Source organism: Maylandia zebra, linkage group LG3 (genome assembly GCF_041146795.1).
Source record: "Maylandia zebra isolate NMK-2024a linkage group LG3, Mzebra_GT3a, whole genome shotgun sequence".
NCBI classification, from domain to species: Eukaryota; Metazoa; Chordata; class Actinopteri; order Cichliformes; family Cichlidae; genus Maylandia; species Maylandia zebra.
Genome location: NC_135169.1, coordinates 29,297,275 through 29,317,548, shown reverse-complemented (window position 1 = coordinate 29,317,548; position 20,274 = coordinate 29,297,275). Strand labels below are relative to the sequence as shown.

The following is a 20,274-nucleotide window of genomic DNA, read 5'->3' as shown; positions in this document are numbered from 1 at the left end:
CATTGTTCTTGGCATTGTTATTTGTATTTCTATTTTCCTTAATTCTCCCCTGCTTGATTTGTTAGTTTCTAGTCTTTAGGCTTTGTAACTGTGCCTCCTCTGTGTTCCATGTGTTCAAGTTAGTTGTGTTCTCATGTCTGTTCTTACCCAGTCACAGTGTCAAGTCCACGTTTCAGTCCATGTCTCATGTGTCCTGTTTTATTTTGATAGTCCCTGTCCTGTGTGCAGTGTATTTAGTTTTCTTCCTCCTTTGTCTCACTATGTCATATTTGTCCCATTTGTGTTCCACTTACGTTTGGATCACCTAAATCCATGACAGTCATTCAGGCAGTAATGCCTGGACTGGAAACAAGCACCTGTGGCTACACAATAATTACATTTTATTTTGAAAATATAAGTAATGTAACTAGAAAAACAAAGTTGTAGAAAGCCTAAACTTAGTTTTACAGAAATTAAATCTGAGACTTTGTTTCATTGTAAGATTATAACAATAGTGGCAATGTTGTTTGTTTTTCAGCAGAACAACGTCTAGCATGTTGGCTGATGTATGTTTTGGATTTGAAAATAAAAGTTGGGCTGATTTTAACACCATTACAAGAAGTGGTGTTAATTATTTTTTATTTGCATACAGTGTTATATTAATTTAAGTATTGTACTAGAAATTTCAAGGATAATAAAGAAATGTGATTAAAAAATGACCACAAATTGTTCTTTAATTTAGTGGAACTTAAAATGTTTGTCAGTCAGTAAACAATTAGTATTGTACAGTCAGAAACTTAAAATCAAGTTGTTCTAAGTAATGTATACGTGCAATGAATAAGTTGTCCAAACATAGTCATCTTAAATAAGCTTTACTTAATTCTTTTTATTTCTGGGAACTATTTAGTTTGTAAGAGTATTGAGTTTCAGTTAAGTTTATTTTCACTTTAGCATATTTATTATTATTATGTCCATTTCGTACTACATACAGATGTTTAGTTAATATCTGCAGACAGACACATTTTCCCTGTAACAATGTTCTCACTCCAACATCAGTTTAAAAATTTGATTCATGTAATGCTGAGCCAGTCATATTTTTGTGATTAAATCATCACTATATCTTAATTAAAGTATAATTTAAGTGCAATGCTGGTGTGCAGGGGTGCTTTGTGGGAATGCTGTTAACTTATTATAAAATGCTATGTCTATTTTAAGCTGTTAGCCAAATAATAAGCAGAGATATTTGTGTCTTTCTTAAAAAGTCAGATCCTTAGAGATTATTTGAAAAATGGATCAATGGCTATCACAAAATGAAACACTCTAAACCTGCACTGGGAAAACAATCCCTTATTTCACCTGTGATCACATACTTTGTTTTTCCTGCACAGCAATGACCAACACAAGGAAAGAGTTCGCTGAGTGAAAAAGGATGAAGATCCGGTGCAGCTGGTGTCAGGAAATGAAGAAAAAGCCTGATCACTTTCTCTGTACAAAAACAAGAGGTAAGGGGAAATCTTACTGGGAGGTGGAGGTTAGCAACACAAGCATCTGGGTGTAATAAAAGCAAGCACAAGCCATAAGGAGAACCTCTCACAAAACCCCAAAAATGATTCGCACAAAGATGACAAAGTCTGCACAGTCCTCACAGAACCACCTGCTTCCTTTGCCCAAAGGAAAACCTCACAAACGTTGGAGTTTTTTTGAGTTACGAGGAAGGTTTTGTGTCATTCTACAAATCAAAGAGTGTTTGTTTACTGGGGAACTTCACCCCTATCTCAGTTTGCATGTTGAAGAACATGGTGCCACTGCTAGCCATCAGTATACATGGGTGTGGTATTTTTTGTGAACTGGTTTGTGTATATGTGATTTGTTTTTATTATATTTTTTCTTTAAGTGCCATGTTTGAAGCAGGTGCGGGGGTTCTACCCGGGTGTTAATGGTAAATCATTCAGTCCCAGTCTGCTGTCACATATTGCTTTTGCTTCATGCTGGAAATGGAAAATAAATAAACTCATCTATCTCTCTGCCTCTCTCTTCTTTATTGTCCAGTGAGGAGGATATGACACTTTTATGTGTTCAGCTTAAAAAACATTTTTTTAAATGACCTGCGTGCTAAATGAGGAGTGTCCTTTGCACACAAAGCCCCACCTGTGTGACAAACACCTCTACTTTTACACTTTAGGTATCAAAAATAGATTTTAGCATCTATATGTCAACTGTTTGTATTTGGGTTTTTTCTCTCTCTCTCGTTTTTCTTAAAGAATGAATGAACGTTGTTCCCTTTTTTTCCTCATGACGTTTATTTGTTTATTTCTTTTCCATGACGTTTTCAGTAACCAAGTATTTCGCAGTGATATGTCGCAACTCCTCACAGTTTCGGGATTGATTTTGCCGAAAGGAAACTGAAACTGCTGAATCTTTATTAGAGAGGAGCAGAATGTGGAGAAAGCAGATCTCACAGAGGAGCATCGAGATACGCAGGAGCGCAGGTAGGCTGCTCTGCACTTTGGTGTTACTTTGAACTTTTTGAAATGCTTCATGATAAAATAACACGACAGTCTCACTGACCCACTCACTCTCGTGCCTGCATGAATGAAAGCCTTGTTTGTAGAAGAATCAGATTATATTAAATCATTACTCCTTTGTATAATACTATAAGTATTATATATATGTTTTATATGTATTTTATTTTGTGTAGATGCTGTGACGTCATCTTGCATGTGAAATAAAATCTAAAAAGTTGTTAGTTAACTCGTAGTTTGTAGAGTGCAGCACACAACGTTATACAGTTGGGGGTTTTGATATAGGCGACATGGTGGGGGCGGGATTATGGGCATCGGCAAAAATAGTTGCTGGCACCAATGCTGCCAACGCATTTTTGTGCTTGCATGGGTACCAGTCAGTTTTCTATTGCCCATTTGTGGCGAGTAAGGGCGCCATCCGTTTGCGAGGTGCGCCTGTTGCTTGCTGCACAGGAAGGAGAGGGGCGGGGCGGCGAGGTATTCTCTGGCTCGGTGTAGCGGTATAATAACCAGCTCACGAAACAAAAACAAACCAACGGACACAAAAACACCAGACTTATAATTTGCACCGATGTGTTTTCTAAATTCTATCACACAGATATACTCGAAAATTGAGCGCGAGGGCCCTCGGTGCGCCTACTTGCTGCTGCTGCTGTGCTGAAGTCTCACACACAACCTGTCGAGGGGGGGGGGGTGCTTCCAAATAAAGCTCATTTCATTCATAATGTTGTCACTCCAAGCCCATTATGTATTGATTATTTTTTCCTGGGTTGCGCGAAATCCCAGAAAAAAACCCTATATAAGCCGAATCCGTGCACATGCACACAAACTTATACAACAAAACTTCTGTTAATTACACAGATCTTTTCAGGATAAGGAAGCTGTCATGGCTATAAAATTAAACCGCAGGTTGCACGGTGTGTGCTAAGCTTTTTTTCCACTAGGCTGCTTTTCTTTCCATGACAAGAATAAACAAATCCAACCTGAAATGCAAATACTACTCTTGGAGAGTCATTTTAACTCCTTCTAGTAGCTACAGATTAAATGTCAGGGCGTGAGTGTTTGCCTATAATTATGTGTTATATGTGTGGTCAAAGTTTGAAAGGGAGATGAGTTTTAAAATGAATGTTTAATGCTTATTAAAAATAATAAAACACTAATTACATTTATGTGGCTGTAGCTCAGGTGGCAGAGCAGGTCAGCCACTAATCAGAAGGTCGGTAGTTCAATCCCAGGCTGCCTTCTGGCTGCATGCCAAATATCCTTGGGCAAGATACTAACCCCGTGTTTGCCTACTGGTGGTGGTCAGAGGGCCCGGTGGCGCCTGTGTCCGGCAGCCTCGCCTCTGTCAGTGCGCCCCAGGGCAGCTGTGGCTACAATGTAGCTTGCCATCACCAGTGTGTGAATGGGTGAATGACTGAATGTAGTGTGAAGGGCTTTGGGGTCCTTAGGGACTAGAAAAGCGCTATACAAATGCAGGCCATTTACCATTTATGTGTTATGTATAGGATCGATATTTCACCACATTTATGCTTTATTTAGGCAGATGGCCACCCTTCCCCAGCCTGGCTCTGTGGGAGGTTTCTTCCTGTTAAAAGGGAGTTTTTCCTTCCACTGTCGCCAAAGTGCTTGCTCGTAGGGGTCATATGATTGATTTCTGTATGTATTATTGTACCTCATAATGTAGACCTTACAATATAAAGTGTCTGGAGGCTACTGTTGTTGTGATATATAAATAAAAATTGAATTAAATTATTCAATATTATGTATAAGTACATATATGTTGTAGCTTGATAATGTTTTTTAAAATCTCAGTGGAATGGTGACAGTTTTAATGTATATCTTTACTGACATGAACTCTCCACACTAAGACACAAAACTGTAATATCAGTGGGTTTTTTTTTTGTTGCACATTCAGTGCCACTAGAGGGCGCCTAATCACTGTGCAACACAAGCGAGTCCGAGGTGTAATTTTTGACAGTTTCACTTTTTAAAAAAAAAGTATTTTTATATATAAGGGGTAATATATTTGTCTTAGTATTTTATATGTCTGTCTTGTAAAGTGGAACAGAGAAATGATGGGTAACTGAGGGGCAAAAACAATATGGTCATCATTTCTTTCTGATATAAGGACATCAGGACATCATGCAGTAATGCCTTGAAAGGTTACTTTTAACCTGAAAAGCACAACTTTTAATAGTAAAAAAAAACTCTTCTAAAAGTAGAGTATACACCATAGCAGAAACTATGAACACACAACAAGCCTTTAACAAGACAAGCTGGAACCACACAGGAAACACACCTTGAGGGAGAAAATGACAAAGAACAAAGGAGGACTCAGACATTGTTTACATACTAGGAAATCAGGGAGATGCAAAACACCAGGGAACACAGCTGAATGGAATCAGACTAACGGGCTGGGAAGTGGGAAGCAAAACTGAATAAAAAACACTCTTGATACGTGGACTATCAAAACTAATCATGAGGCAACAAACACTGAGAACAGGACTAAGATGTGAACCATAAAAAAGCCAGAATGTCAACAATACAGAACTGTAATACAGATAAATAAATTAAAAACCTGCAAAACACCCCAAAACTCAAAACTCTAGGATCATGAGAAAAGAAAAAACTGTGACTTTTAATTTCATTAGCAGAAGACAAACAATAATAACCAAATTGTTTGGAAAGAATAGCATTAAAATCAATTATTGAAGCAAACTAGTGATAAACTACCCTCACTGATAATTCACACATTACTCATATTATTCCTAAAATCTAAAACCACATTTTCTAAACAGTGCATTTAATAATTGAACTCTTACTGATTTCCCTGTTGTTTACACCCTTTTCTGTCTACTTCAGATACTCAACTCATCCAAAATGAGTCTTCAGGTTTGCCACTGTGGCTGGTCCAAAACGACAAGTTACCAGGGCCTCAGAGTTCACCAGGGAAAGATGGGATGTACACCAAAGGGAATGAGGATCCCTGAACATGAACAATTCAGTTACCTTCCTACAGTGACTATCCTGAGTCCTCAGATCAAATTAACAGACCCATTTATGGATATTTTCAAGAATTCTGTGAAGTCTGGTGAGTGCGCTGATTGTACTGCTGCCCTATAGTTACACTTTGTGCAGCTGCAGAGGATAAATTTGTCACTTTGACAGTTCGTTACAGTGTATTCTCACATTGTTAAGGAATGATTTACTAAAAAATAAACAAAGAATATGCAGGAAGAGTTAAAATAATCGTTCCTTAATGTGTCACACAAACACAACAGATTCAAACTCAAGCTACTACAGCTGGCCCAGAATCACAGTTGATCAGGACCTCGGAGATCTCCAGGGAGGGATGAGATCTACACAAAATCAACTGGAAGAGAACAAAGTTCAACTCTGGAGAAATCATCAAGAAGAATCTCATCAAAAGTGCAGCAGACCAACTTTCAGTCCTTCAGTCAAGGAGGAGGTATGGCTTTTTCACCAAAATATGAGAAATTACACTAGATTAGCATCGAACTGTATAATCACATCTGTTCTCTCCAGCAGAATATGTTTCTGCCATCAAGCTTCATCCCCCAAATCGATTCTCCAGCCAGACAAGCCTCTGCAGTAGAGATAATTAAATCATGTATGCATTTTAATTTAGTTAGTTCATAATGACAACACTCCAAAAAAGCAAGGTGGCTTAATTTAACCATTAATCCTCTTTTGTTACAGTGGTTGAAACTCAGCAACAGTCTGTGCCAACAGGTTCAAACATGGGCGAAGATCAGGGGCTTGATTTAGGCTCTGGTGCACAGGTACACAGATTTTCTTTTCAAACATATCAAAGAAGTGTTAGGACAACTTGTCAAGTGACACCCACTGAATCTCCACTTCTACTTTCCTTTTACAGTCTGTGTTCATGTCTGTGTCACAGACCTTCAGCAACCACAGTGATCACACAGACAACACAACCACAAAGATGGAGACAGACACATCATGTACGCATTACAATCTTCACAGCTGATGATAGTTCAAGCCAGCTTTGCTTGGTAATAACTCTCTTGTTCCTCTGCAGTCTTTGAGACTCCTCAGCGCTCTCATCAAAGCACCGTGAGCTCAGACAAAGCCCGTCGAGCTCTGGACTTCTCTACTGGTGGACAGCAGGTACTGCAGATTTCTTAAGTACAGTTATTCAGATGCATGTAAAATATGGTTTTAGTATAAATGTGAAACAATTTTGCTAAGAGTTAAACTGTATAAAGATTAATTTCATTACTTACTGCTTTCATATTTTAGGTGGTACAACTCTTGGAGCTTCCTGGGAAAGCAGCCCAGCACGCAGCAATCTGCCCTGAAGAAAAAGAAAAGGAGATAGACAGGCTGAAAGAGAAGAAGACTAAAAAACTACAAAAGGTAATGCAGTTTTAATAGTTGTTAAAATAGTGGTTCTGAGTAACAATGTAATAATTAGTAGAATTTTCAGTCACTAAAACTGAAAAAATTCTAAAAATGCTCCAAAAAGTGCCAACAGCACAAACACTGCTTGGAGGTCCAGTTCAGACACTCATAGTAGTGGAAGTAAAGCCTCACAGAGTGTTACAGGCTACTGCTGCATGTGTTTGCACACCTTTCGGTCAAAGCCACCACACCTCTAGCTTTAAACCTCCCTAGTATCCACATTTAGTTAAACTGCAGAAATATCGCAAAGACACAAAAAACCTGGATGGCCTCTAAATTTCTGCTTCTAAATTCACATAAAACTGAGGTTATTTTACTCGGCCCTGAAAATCTTAGAAATATGATATCTAACCAGATTCTTACTCTGGATGGCATTACCTTGGCCTCCAGTAGCACTGTGAGAAACATTGGAGTCATTTTTGACCAGGATGTGTCCTTCTATCATGAGACCTTTGACTCTGAGCCATTTTCCTCTTTCAAGGCAAAACAGGAAAAGATGAAATCTGATTTGCAGCAGAAAATTCACATCAGAGAGCTCAAGATGGCTGAAGTCAGATCATCGGAAATAGACTGCAAGGTAAGGATGTTTATTTATTTTTCATTCGTTTGGTTTCTTGCTTTGATGTTACTTTAACACATCCACTCTCTTTTCAGGGTACTCTGGATGCCGAATGGTTGGAAGTCAATAATTTCTTCTCAGAGGCTATCAGAGTTGTGGAAGATGCTCGAAAGAAAGCCCTTAAGCCTCTGGAGGAGAGGTTGGTACTGTTAGTTTATCAGTGGAGAGCAACTGAACATTGCCAGTGTGCTGTTATAGAGCTGTACATTTTACTCTCTTAAATACTGTTTAGGAGACAGAAAGTGAAAGGAGATGCTCAGGATATCATCCAGAAGCTGCAAAGAGAAATTGATGTGCTCAAAAAGGCCATTGCTGAAGCACCCAAAAACCCAGACTTGGAGGTGAGCTTTGAGTACCTGAAGTCCATCTTCTGGTCTTTTTAACATCTCAGCATAAAAGTGCATTTCTGCACTTTGGAAATTCTGTTTCGTTAAACTCATTAAATCTAATCTTGTCATACGCTGATATTTACTGTGTGCACACACAGGTTTCGCCACTAACAGGCCTGAATGAATCTACTGACTGGAAAAATGTTGACACTTCACTCTCCTTTGGCACACTGAGAACTACGACTTCAGCCATGATGAAGCAAATTCACGACAAACTGGAAAAACTCTCATCCATCGGTGCGCCCATCATTTTGTTATACTTATATTAAAATCTGTATTTTCTGATTTATTGCCACTTAGTAAAATGTTTGTTTCCACAGAACTCAGGAGGATTACAAAATTTGCAGGTGTGTATTTCAAAATGAAAACCTTATTTAAATGAAAAAATGTGATTGTTTTGAATTTTGATGTTTAATACAGATACATACTGATGAACAGCAGTAGGTCTTGTAATGGAAAATTAATAGGCTTTAAAAGTTGTGAAATTTTAAAATAAAAACCAAAGCTTTATAGAAATTTAGCAGGATTCTCTCAAATTCCAAAATAAAAAAAGCCTTCAGCTCTTATTGTTTGCCAGAATTGAACTCATCTTGTTAAGGTTTAGTTGGATGCAGTCAAAATTAATATGTAGACTTCCAAAATAAAACATAATTTTCTAATGTACTCTTTCAAAGTTATTTAAGAAACAAATGGCAAAGATGAGTTTTAACATCGTCTGTAGCGATTACTTTCACTCATTATCTAGCTGATGGTGATGATTGGTCATCGGGCAGTGAGACAGTTTGTATGGCACAAGTCATATTTTTGTTATTTCAGTTTTTTCCTATTTAAACACAAAGGCATAAAGTTTCTCCTCCTCAACTGTAACTGTGTCACTGTGGAAACAAATTGCCCCACAGTAATTTGTCTGCTTATATATTTCTAAAACTGCTCACTTAACTGCAATCACTAACCCCCCTGAAAAAAGGGTCTATGGAAAAACATGAATAATTATTTTTAAGGATATGAACACGTTTAGCTCGGGCACATTTTATTACTCTCAAATTTTGTCACGTGAACGATATTTGACACCTCTTGGCGAGCAGCAAACTCAACAAAATTAATGCACTGTGATTCAGTACTGTAAGATTTCAGGAGTTATGTGAATAAAATATTGGAAAATTAGCACAGTTATTAGCTAAAAAATATTAATATATTGTTTATTTACCAATGAAAAAATTAAATAGTGAGTTAGCTAACATAAGTAAGTAGTGTTTACTTGTTATGATGACAAGACCTCAAGGGGTCAGCATGGCGAACACAATGCCCTGATGCTCTTTTGTTAGCCTAGCTGCTTGTCGATAGTGTGAAACCTCTCTTTATTGCTTTATCCGGAGGAAGATGTGAAAAAAAGTTCAGGGAACGGTTAGGGTATCATGCATGCTCATATCTCATCTCCTTAAGATTTCATATACAAATATTATTTCTTACTGAGGACAAACCTGTTGTTACTAATGTTTCCATAGCAATACTTACCACCATGTTTGGGTCAGCTTTGGCTGAAATGTTTAATAGAAAAAGTAAATAAAGTAAGGGGAGTCTTCTATTGTAGTTTATCCATAACTCTTGTGATGCTTCCACACTTCTACCCACCACACGGTCCTGTTTTTTTAATCACTTGTGTTCTTTTGACTGCAGTGGACGTGAAGCTGGACCCGGCGACTGCACACCAAAGCCTTGAAATTTCTGATAATGGGAAAAAAGTGAGAGATAGTGGAAAGATGTCGAAAGATCCTGATTCTCCACAGAGGTTTAATATGTTTGGAAGTATCCTGGGGCTCAACAGGCTGTCCTCTGGCAGGGCATACTGGGAGGTGGAGGTCAGCAAAAAGACCGGGTGGGATCTGGGTGTGGCGAGACGTGACGCAAACCGCAAGGGGAAACTCTCAATCAGTCCTGACAATGGTTACTGGGCTACTGTACATTATGAAGACCAGAAATATGCAGCCCTGGCAACACCACCAGTGAGCCTTTCGGTTAAAGAGAAACCTCGGAAAGTCGGGGTGTTTGTAGATTATGAGGAAGGTCTCGTGTCCTTTTACGATGTGACGTCTCAGTCTCACATCTACTCATTTACTGAGTGTTCGTTCGGTGGTGAGATCCTCCCGTACTTCAGTCCACATCTGAAACAAAATGAGAAAAACAGCAATCCTTTGATTATCACTGCCGTGCAAAAACAGTAGTAATCACATGTACTGGATCTGGTGCAGTGAATGCATCACTGGTAAGCAATATATGTGTCCAGGTGTGCAGTAACAGTTTAATGTTTTTTCTGATGAGTTTTCTTAGATTTTCCAAGATTGTCCAAATTTCAACATTTTTAATTTTTCAACATTTTTCATTATAACATGCACGAAGATCACCTGACTCAGGTTTTTATGTACCATATTTTCTATTCAGTGTGCAGTAACAGTTTGCTCACCTGCCCATCGGGCATTTGATCGGTCAAATTTCAACATTTTTCTTATAACATGCATTAATGAAGATCCTCTGACTGAGGCATCAATTTTAGAGTTTTATTTTTTATGTACTATATTTTCTCACTTTTAACATTTGAAAAGTAAAAAATAAGTCATACATACAGCATTGGAAATGTATAAATTTTACAGAAACAATATGAACAATGAAATAACAGAAAATTATTAACCCGGGAAAAACAGAACACTGGAAACTAGGAGGTCTGGGCGTGTTGAAACACTTTAGACACTATTCCTGTTTCTTTAAGAAAAACGTTAGGACATATTACAATCAAATTATGTTACGTACTGATCACCAGCTAGAGGTGGTGCATTTTTCAAAATCAGCTATTAGCCAATTATTTGGAGCATTAAAATCATGCACCTAGATGAACTTCAGGAAGTCATTTCAAATTAATCCCTTGGATGCAACAGGGCACTTGACTTTCTTGTACATGGACTGGTGTATGTATGAATTGGAATCAGAATACTTTATTAATCCTTAAGAAAATAATATAAGTGTATATATGTGCTTTTCTACTCACTTTTACTACAAGCCTTGGGGGCTTGGGGGTTATTCAGGACTCAGGATCTATGACACACGGGGAGCCAGGGATCAAACCACCAACCTTACCATTAGCAAATGGCTTGCTCTGGCAACTAAGCCACAGGGGCCCTGTTGTTGAAAGTTGACTTTAAAATATTACGTTAACTTTGTGCGAATAAGCTTTGACTGTTGTCCTAAGAGTTGCAAGACTGGAATACTTGAAATCTCTGTGCCTGTGACATTTGGACTCTGCTGATTCTTTTCTGCTGTGTACAGCTGTGGTCCACTCCACCGCTGTATAAACACATACAGCACCCCCTTCCCACAGCTCTAACTATAAATGCTGTTTGTTATAATAGTTGACCAAAGGATGGATTACGAGTTCTGCTTGTTTGTTGTGTTTTTGCTGATTGTCCATCACTTATTGTATCAACAAACTGTTTACTTACTTACTCTTTGTAGCTCTGTTTTACAGATCCTTTTTGTAACTATTTCAATCTGCTCAATCATTTGTTTCATTTTGTACTTTTTCTACTCAGACTTCTTATATTGTGGTCTTCAGGAGTCGCTGTATGCCATTTAAAAGATGTATGTAATATAATTTATGACATTAAATGGACAGAAATTAAAGAGACTGTCATTTAGGAACTTTTTTTTTTTGCATTTTTTGTCATGGTGTTACCACAAATATATTTGATAAGTAGATATCTTTAAAATCTATAACTAGATTTAAAAAATATAATATATAAATAGAATGTAAAATATCAACTATTATCATTAATAATAATAATAATAATAATAATAATAATAATAATAATAATAATAATAATGACATCAAGACTGTCATTTCTTATTTGTCCACTAGATGCCACTAGTGAATTTGATGCACACATTCTTCATTGTTGTTTTGTGCTATGTAGAAGAGAGTTCTGGATAATGGATGGAAATATTTCATGTCCTCTTTGGAATACTCTCATGATGGTCAGTTTCAGTCAATCAATCAGTTTATTTATAAGTACATTTAACAACAACACAGGTCTCCCAAAGTGCTGTAAAAGTAAAACTAACACACAGAGAAAAAACAAAACAAGGCTCATTAACAATTAAAAGCTACGGAATAAAGATGTGTTTCTGGACGAGGTTTACAAATGCTGAGTTTTGGAGAGGTAATAATTTGAAGAAGCAGACTATTCCAGTTTAGGAAACTTTTCAGCTGACCTAAGAATTCTATTTGGAGTATTTTTAGTTTAAAAATCAAAGTGGTAGGAGGGTCCATTTAGAGACTTAAAAACAAGCAATGAACTCTTAAAATCAATTCTATAACATACTGGAAGCCAATGTGAATGAGAAACATTGGGGAAATATGGTTGTGTTTAAGAGTGCCTGTAAACTGTCGGGCTGCAGCATTCTGAACAAGATGGGAGAGCAGAGTCTGGCTGATACCAAAATAAAGACTATTACAGTAGTCAACTTGGATAAAATAAATGCATAAATCACTTTCTTGAAGTCAACAGATGACCAAATGTTCTTAATTTTTGCAAGGAGCCTGAGCCAAATAAATAACAGAATTTATTTGTTTCTCTCAAATAAAAAAATTGCCATCAAAGAACACTCCCAGATTTTTTTGCAACTGGACTTCTGGACAGAGGGTCCCACTCCAGCCAAAGTGCACAGAGAAACAGGCTCAAAGTGTTAAAAAACAGCTGAGAAATCTGCTGGAACAGAAAGATCATAAGCTTCGGCCCCTGGTCAGCTCATCACTGGATCCACTTCAGTTTGCCTACCAACCTGGCATTGAAGAGGATGATGCTTCCTGCAGAAGTTCTCTGATGACTCTGCAATAGTCTGCCTCATCACTGACATCGACGACAGGGAGTACAGAGAACTGACCCAAGGCCAAGCTGGTGGTAGAAAAGTAGTAGTAACAGAAAAATCATGACACAATATGGTGGAGCAATAGAGAAAGCATGCAACGGAGTTCAACTCAGCAAAAACAGTCCACAATTCACCTCTTTCCTTTTGATGAACAATGATAATGGGCTAACAGTTAACAGTAACACATGCTGCCACGTTTATAGCATTCTGTGGATGGCAGTTACCTTAAACAGGGGAAGCAGTGAGGAGAAATGAATGAATAATACTGACACACAGCTCTCGCTCTCATTCGTCTGTATTGAGTGAAGGAGGAGACGCGCGAAGCATTACCTTGAGGCACTACCAATGGATCGGCGCCCAGGCAAAACTCTCACCAATCATCACTCTTTACATTTCCACTGCATAGTCCATACAGCAACACAGTCAAAACAACAAACAAAACAATAATAAAAGCATGCCACGAAATATAAGGTCATTATTTCACTGAGCATTTGCTTACAATTTGCACATAACCAAAAGCAGAAGTAAAATTAGATACTCAGTCTAGTGTGCCTCCATTCACAATTTTATTAAAATTAAATGTTGGAAGCTGAAATTTTATCCAGGTAATCCAAGAATCCTGTATCATTTCACCAAGTACAAGATGATTATCTCAATCAAAGCAAACCTGAAAACTTGAAGCAGAGCAGAAATTCCATTCAGTTTTCTTTATTCGGGTCTATGAGTCAATCTGCTGGCTCAACTAATTTTGTGATTTGTTTGACAGAGTGGCAATCACTCAGCAGTGATCGTTACATACACCTGCTTTAGATCTTATCGGACTCATTTCTATGGGGCTAATAACCTAAATTGAATAAACTGATAACACCAGTAACTGTATATAAAAAAATAATGTACCCAGAAAGACAGTTTTAGGTGTGGTTTGGATTAAAAATTAGTAGACTGGATTGGATAAATGCCTTCATTTGTTGGTTGCAGCCTCCTGCCATGATGTCTGAGTAGCTGCAGCTGAAGCAGTGATATCCTGTACTTTCTAGAGCAGATCAAGTTCTAACTGTGCCTCACACCCAGTTTAAGATAATGGATGAAGTTATTAAGCAACACAGATAAGGACAATATGTTTATACGTTCTTGCTTGGTGGACAGTTAGTAGTGCAAAGTAAATGACACCTTTTATAACTGGAATATACAAATTCCTCTCATCAGTGGATCATTCATTCAGGGGAAATAGTCCCAGTCTTGTATTTGGATATTCAAATCCTAACCTTGACAAAAAAGAGCTCTCTTTACTGTATATCAATATCTACTTGAGAGCTGTCTTCGTGAACACACCGAATAGAGAAGAAATTATAACATGTAAGTTTAAAACCTGTAATATATTTTATGTATGTGGTGCAGAGGTGATGTGTAGAGAATATCTGAAATATCTTATCAGGTGTGATACTAAAAAAAACAAAACTAAAAAATATGTTACCTCAACTCTTACTGAAAAGATGAACTAGCATTAAATAAAAAAGAGCTTTCAAGATTAGTAATATCATTAATTTTATCAGTTTGTTCATGAGCTGCTGAATTATTTAAAAAACAGTTTCTGTTCTGGTTCATAATAGTTCACACTATTTTTCTTTAAGTATGTTGGTCTTTTTCACATGTACTCCATATTTCCTACCATCTTGTATTGATCCATCTTTTCTTTCATCTGACATAAAGTGAAAAAAAAGAAGTTCTGTTTAAATCTTTGTTTCCTTGAGTAATAAAACGTCACTTTCATCTGTCAGATCAAAGATGCAGTGGAGTCTGTATCTGCTTATTTTGATGGGTAAGTGGATTGTTTACCAAATATACTCTTTTTAATTTAAATAAAATGAATATAGAATATTTATGAATATAAATGAACTACTTGACATGTTTTTTTTCACATTTTATTCTGTTAAGAAAAAAATATCAATAATCCTATATAATACCTCTGTAGGCACTTTGTTATATACCATATCTGTAAGTGTGTCTTTGTATTTGTATTTATTTGACTGTTATTCTCAGCTCTGTACAAGATTGCCCATGTACCTGGACCTATTGTATGTATGCAACTGGCAAATAAAAGACTTTAACTTAGATTCACTCAGTCTTCTCACATCTGCCCATTCACTACAGTCAGAGTCTCATTTATGTAACGATGTTAACCTGTAATATTTAATTTCTTCAGTCAGACTATGTTTATCATATTTCTGTATTTCAGGTCAGTGTTGCCTCTTTACATGCCGCCTGTATGAGTACCACTTTATTAAAGAAAACAAGAGCTGGTCTGAAGCACAGACATACTGCAGAGAGAAATATACAGACCTGGCCAAAGTGTTTGACATGACAGACATGAGCAGACTCCGTAACTCAGCACAGAATCAAGGAGAAGCCTGGATTGGACTGAACAACAACACAGGTGGAAACAGGACGTGGCGTTGGTCTCTGCCAGGAGTGGAATACATTCATAATGACAGCAGCTGGAATCTGAATGGAAGATACGGTACTGAACCTGGGCCTGGAAACTGTGGGAGGAAAAGAGACAAGCTGGTAGATGTTTCATGTCACCATCCTATGTGGTTCATCTGCTATGATGGTGAGGAGATATGAATAATATTAAATATTATTATAATATCATGATATAAAAATATAATGCAATCACATAATTGTGAAGTGAGAAGATAGAGACAGACAGAATTTCAGGTGAGAAATAATTGAGGGATGTCTTTGTGTGTTTTTCTGTTTGTTTCACAGAAAAGAAAAAAGACAATAAAACATTGTATTTGATTGAGGAGAAGAAGAACTGGACACAGGCTCAGAACTATTGCAGATATAATCACACTGACTTGGCCAGTGGACTCGATCAGGTAGATGGAGAAGAAATGAAGGCTCTGTTCATTGGCCGTAACATGAGTGTGTGGATGGGTCTGTTCAGAGACAGCTGGAGGTGGTCAGATGGGAGTGATTTCTCTTTCAGATACTGGGATATGCAGTTATTCAATGATGAACAAAGCAACAAGACATGTGCTATGACTCTGTTAAACAGATCAGGAAAATGGAGCTCTGATGAATGTGGCAAAGAAAAACCCTTCTTCTGTTATGATGGTGAGTTTTTATCAACATGTGTCTGACTGGTTTCTCTAAAAGGAGGATCACTGGAATCACTGACAAGATCCAACTGAACATGTTGTGTATTTTTCCTCCACCTACATCTGCATGTTTGCTGAATTAATCTCATGAACATGAACACACTTAGTTGACAGTCAGATGACTTTAAATATCTGTGGGATAACTTTGAGCTACTGGTAGGTTCAACCAACGTTTTAAAGTCTCTGTTGTCTGTAAATATGGAGAGAAGTTGTTTTGGATTCCTAATAGTTTAAAAACATAAATATTTCAGGATGTTGTCGACCTGTCTGCACAAAGTTCATTATTGTTATTATACTGGTTTCTACTGAGGACAGAGTAACACACACGCTTTTTCTAGGTTTTTTTATTTTTTATTTTTTTATTATTGGAACAAAATAAACAGCACAGAGAGTTTCTCATGTTTACAGCTCACTAGATTCAACTCAATGTGTTGTTTTTTCTTTATGGCAGATAAATTGATCCTGATCAAAGAAAACAAAACCTGGAAGGAGGCCTTGGATTACTGCAGAGAGTCTCACAGGGGACTGGTCTCCATCACTAACCCTTACCAACAGAGATGGGTGGAGGTGAGAGCCAAGAATGGCTCGAGTCCTTTTGTCTGGCTCGGCCTGCGCTACTCCTGCACTCTGGATCTGTGGTTCTGGGTCAATGACAAGCTGGTCTGTTATGAGAAGTGGAGCAGAGAGGGAAAGACTGAGGAGTGTGGCAGGGCTGTGGGCATGCAGAGTGGAGGACAGTGTGAGTGGGTCAGTCAGAGAGACAATGAGAAATACAATTTTTTATGTTTTAAATAAGACTTCAGAACTATTTTAGAATTTAGACACGAGGCAAAGTAAGATTTATCTTATCTCCATTTATTACAGATTTCATTCTGGAGTGAATTGGGATTTTGTAGTTCTCTGCTGTGAGTCACTGGGGTGTTTTGGTGATGGCAAAATTTCAACTAAGAGTGAAAAACAAATCTATAGCTGTAAACGACACAATATTGGTAAAATTTGATATTCGCTAAGGTAATTATGGTTTCCTCATGTTCTGCTTGACATTCAGTTTCAGTGATATCATAATTGCTTTCTTCATTATTGCTGCATTACTTCATTATTACACTTTTGTTGATAGATAAAAAAGTCTGTTTTAGTTTTTATGTTTGTTGTTTATTTTTTTCATCTTTGGAATCTTTTTGTCTTTACGAACTTATAAACTGGCCTTTGTGATAATATCTCCAGTCTTTAATGGTTAATAAATATTAAAAGCTGATGTGACAAACCAGAGTATTTATATTGTAAACTTTCACAAAACCACTTAACTACTTTTTTTCATAATGATGTATTATTTAAAGTGACATGCTGTAAACCGATGACCTGTGTCTGTCACAGTCGACACTCCTTACAGTAGTTCTTGGTGCATACAGGAAATCCTTTAAAATTCTCACCCATTCGACCCTAATGAGACAAAATGTCACTTTCTCAAAAACTGCTTCATGCACCTGAGAACTCTTGGCATCAAGGGCGTAGATTTGGTTTTGGCATTGGTGGGGACGGATGATTCAACCACCGAACCCTGCCCTGTTTCCTTTTTTTTCTTGATAAAAAGAGGAGAAATATACTTGCCTACATATGCTATTCTACATGCTTTTAAACCATTTAAAATTACAATTCATAGTTTTATATGTGAATTATATAATGTTAAGTTACTATTAAACAAATGACTGACTAAGTATTTTATACTTTAGTTTACTTCAACCATATTCCATATAAATCAGGTATCATACAAACATAAAAATGGCTTCAAATACAGTCATGACAATAAAAGAATATGACTTTAAGGACTTAACAACATTACTTCAGTTATACTACACCAACATCTCTTATACGTTAGCACTAAGGGAACACTGAATGACCTGGTGGTTTTTGTCCATAAAACTACTCATCTAAGATTACCACAAAGTAACAGATCTCTTAGCAAAATTATGCAACATTTTAGGCACTATTGCCCCGATCAAGTCAGTGAGCTGGGATGTTTTACTCTAAACATGAACTACTGTTACAGCAACAGACATGGACTACTGGTGTCCCACACAACAACTCAATGTCCAGTATGTGAAGGAGCCACACACATGCCTTCTCCTCTCATTAACTGAGGTAAACTGCTGGCATATTTGTTTTACATCTATACTGTCCAGTCTCTCCTGGTGGACATGGCAACACGTTATTCATGGTTACATACAATTTTAGACTGATGTGGGCCAAAGCCTAAAACGATGTGCCGGGGGTTTGCTGTTCTAGATATTTGAAGTTTGCACAGCTACATTCTCGCCTGAAAAATTTGTAAAAGTTTATTTTGCAACCCAGAAAGAGTAATAAGAGGGGCACTGAAATTCAGGATTGTCCCAGAAAAAACGGGAGGGTTGGCATGTATTGCCTTGCATAGCCTGTAACGTTATTATGATGGACAGGTTTTATGAGTGAACTTGACTTTAAGGGACTTACAGGTTTCTTTGAAAAATACTTTCTTATATCCAGGTTCTTTTTGCTGCCATCCTCCTCTCCTCCTTGCAGGTCCTGGCAGCGCAGGCTTGCCGCTGCTAAAACTAAACAGAGCTCCCTGAAAGGCACAGCCAATCACATTGGCCATATTTGTCACATGACGTAGGACTCCAGTAGAGAAGTAATTTAACTCTTTCTGCACCGCTGGGTGAATGAGACGCTGACAGATCGCTTTTTTTATTTATTTCTATGGGTTTTGTTTTTCTTTACTCGAAGAGATCAAATTATTGGTGGGGACATTCAATAATCGATGGATATTTGTGGGGACATGTCCCTTCCGTCCATACCAAATCTACGCCCTTGCTTGGCATTACCCCTGTGTTTACTTCATCCAAGCGGTCATTCTCCAACTTGGATTTAAAAATGTGTTTACACTCCAGGATTAAGAAGTAGAGACCCACTCACCTGTCCCTGATAAAATTTGAAGAATGTCCTTTGTAAATGCCATGAGTAAATTTGAAGCCAAAACCTCTGAGTGCCATGTCACATGTCAACCATTATCATCATGCATAGATGAAGGTGACATTTTAGCAGTAAATTAATTTCACATTAACACCTTTGACACAAAAGGGCACTTGACCATTTTGTACTTATAACGTGCTGTTCTACTTGCTTTGAGCGCTCAAAAAACTTTCTTACTACAAGCCTCATTCATTCATTGACACAAGTGCTTTTTTTTCCAGTGTCTAAGCTCTTTAACCCTGACATTCACCCTCCAGGGGGAGCACATGAGTCAACTCAGGTGTCAGCATCTTGCCCAAAGATACGTTGACACACAGGTTTGAGGAGCCAGGGATCAATCTACTGACCTTCTAATTAATTGACCTGCTCTACCTCCTAATAATTGTGAGAATTACAAAAATGTTTTAGAAACACAGTTTTGTGTAAATAAGGTTATACTGTACTGTCTGCCCTTTCTTAGGAGAGCTCATAGCTGCAAGACTGACATGCTTTTGAAGTCACAATAGACACACACATACTTGAGCAACTGTTCCTTAAAGGCCCTTCTCTAAGCTCTGACTATAAATACTATTCATTATATTTATATGTAAAAAGATGAATGAGTTCTTCTCTTGTTCTTAAATGTTTTCATTTAAAGTCCACAACAGTTGTGATCATTATATATGATGTATTTAAATCAATAAAAGTGTCATTTACAGAACCTTTTTTTTCAACTTTATATTTTTTGTCAAGATGTTGGTTCAAATAATACAATAAAACATGTTTGACCTTGTAGTTTTTCCAGACTGTTATTCCTCAATCGTCCACTAGATGTAACCAGTGAGTTTGACTTTCTGCTTTCTGCTTGTTTCTAAAGCCTAAAAATGTCAGATTTTTTTGCAGGTTTATATAAAAATAAGACAGATTGTTACATTGTGTCAGTGTTATGAAGAGGCAAAGCTTTGTAAAGTATGAGAAGAATCTGCTCCGGGTACTAGATTTAAAAAAGAGCTCTAAAAATTGTACAAAATGATCAAAACATCAAAAGATAAGCAAAGGATACTTTACTGTGTGATTTCAATAACATGTTAGACATTTTTACTCAATTCATTTTATAGCTACCACAATGACTCTGTCACACGTTACTCGTGAAAAGAATTTAGTTGCTGTAAAAAAAGTTATTTCTATATATAAAACATGAGTTTAAAAAGGAGTGCAATGAGTGAATTTGCTATTTGATGTGACTTGTA

At 37.3% G+C, this 20,274-nt stretch overlaps 2 protein-coding genes across 3 annotated transcripts; both read left to right on the top strand.

The window, feature by feature from the left end:
* The first annotated feature begins 2,379 nt into the window (after positions 1-2,379).
* On the top strand, positions 2,380-11,634 carry LOC101482560 (E3 ubiquitin-protein ligase TRIM62). 2 transcript variants are annotated; one of them, XM_004563512.3, is made up of 14 exons: positions 2,380-2,468; positions 5,367-5,595; positions 5,786-5,973; positions 6,054-6,135; positions 6,225-6,307; positions 6,403-6,490; positions 6,568-6,656; positions 6,789-6,905; positions 7,432-7,527; positions 7,605-7,708; positions 7,802-7,910; positions 8,057-8,195; positions 8,279-8,305; positions 9,636-11,634. In XM_004563512.3, exons 2-14 carry the CDS (start codon positions 5,385-5,387, stop codon positions 10,178-10,180), a joined length of 1,878 nt encoding a protein of 625 aa, XP_004563569.3. In that variant the 5' UTR covers positions 2,380-2,468; positions 5,367-5,384; the 3' UTR covers positions 10,181-11,634. The 2 variants fall into 2 exon arrangements, with proteins under 2 accessions (XP_004563569.3, XP_004563568.3); XM_004563511.3 differs by having other exon boundaries at positions 6,051-6,135.
* Positions 11,635-15,464: 3,830 nt separating this feature from the next.
* On the top strand, positions 15,465-16,934 carry LOC111501023 (collectin-12-like). The gene is made up of 3 exons (XM_076882186.1): positions 15,465-15,486; positions 15,645-15,878; positions 16,488-16,934. The coding sequence occupies exons 1-3, from the start codon at positions 15,465-15,467 to the stop codon at positions 16,832-16,834; spliced, it is 603 nt and encodes a 200-aa protein (XP_076738301.1). The 3' UTR covers positions 16,835-16,934.
* The last annotated feature ends 3,340 nt before the right edge of the window (positions 16,935-20,274 follow it).

Excerpts from the sequence above, each read along its gene's own strand:
- LOC111501023 (XM_076882186.1), top strand. The coding sequence starts at position 15,465 with ATGTGGTTCATCTGCTATGATG. Across the intron at positions 15,487-15,644 it reads GTGGTTCATCTGCTATGATG|AAAAGAAAAAAGACAATAAA; the intron begins GTGAGGAGATAT and ends TTTGTTTCACAG. Across the intron at positions 15,879-16,487 it reads CTCTTTCAGATACTGGGATA|CAGATAAATTGATCCTGATC; the intron begins TGCAGTTATTCA and ends TTTTCTTTATGG.
- LOC101482560 (XM_004563511.3), top strand. The coding sequence starts at position 5,385 with ATGAGTCTTCAGGTTTGCCACTGTGGCTGGTCCAAAACGACAAGTTAC. Across the intron at positions 6,308-6,402 it reads ATTTAGGCTCTGGTGCACAG|TCTGTGTTCATGTCTGTGTC; the intron begins GTACACAGATTT and ends TTCCTTTTACAG. Across the intron at positions 8,196-8,278 it reads GGAAAAACTCTCATCCATCG|AACTCAGGAGGATTACAAAA; the intron begins GTGCGCCCATCA and ends TTGTTTCCACAG.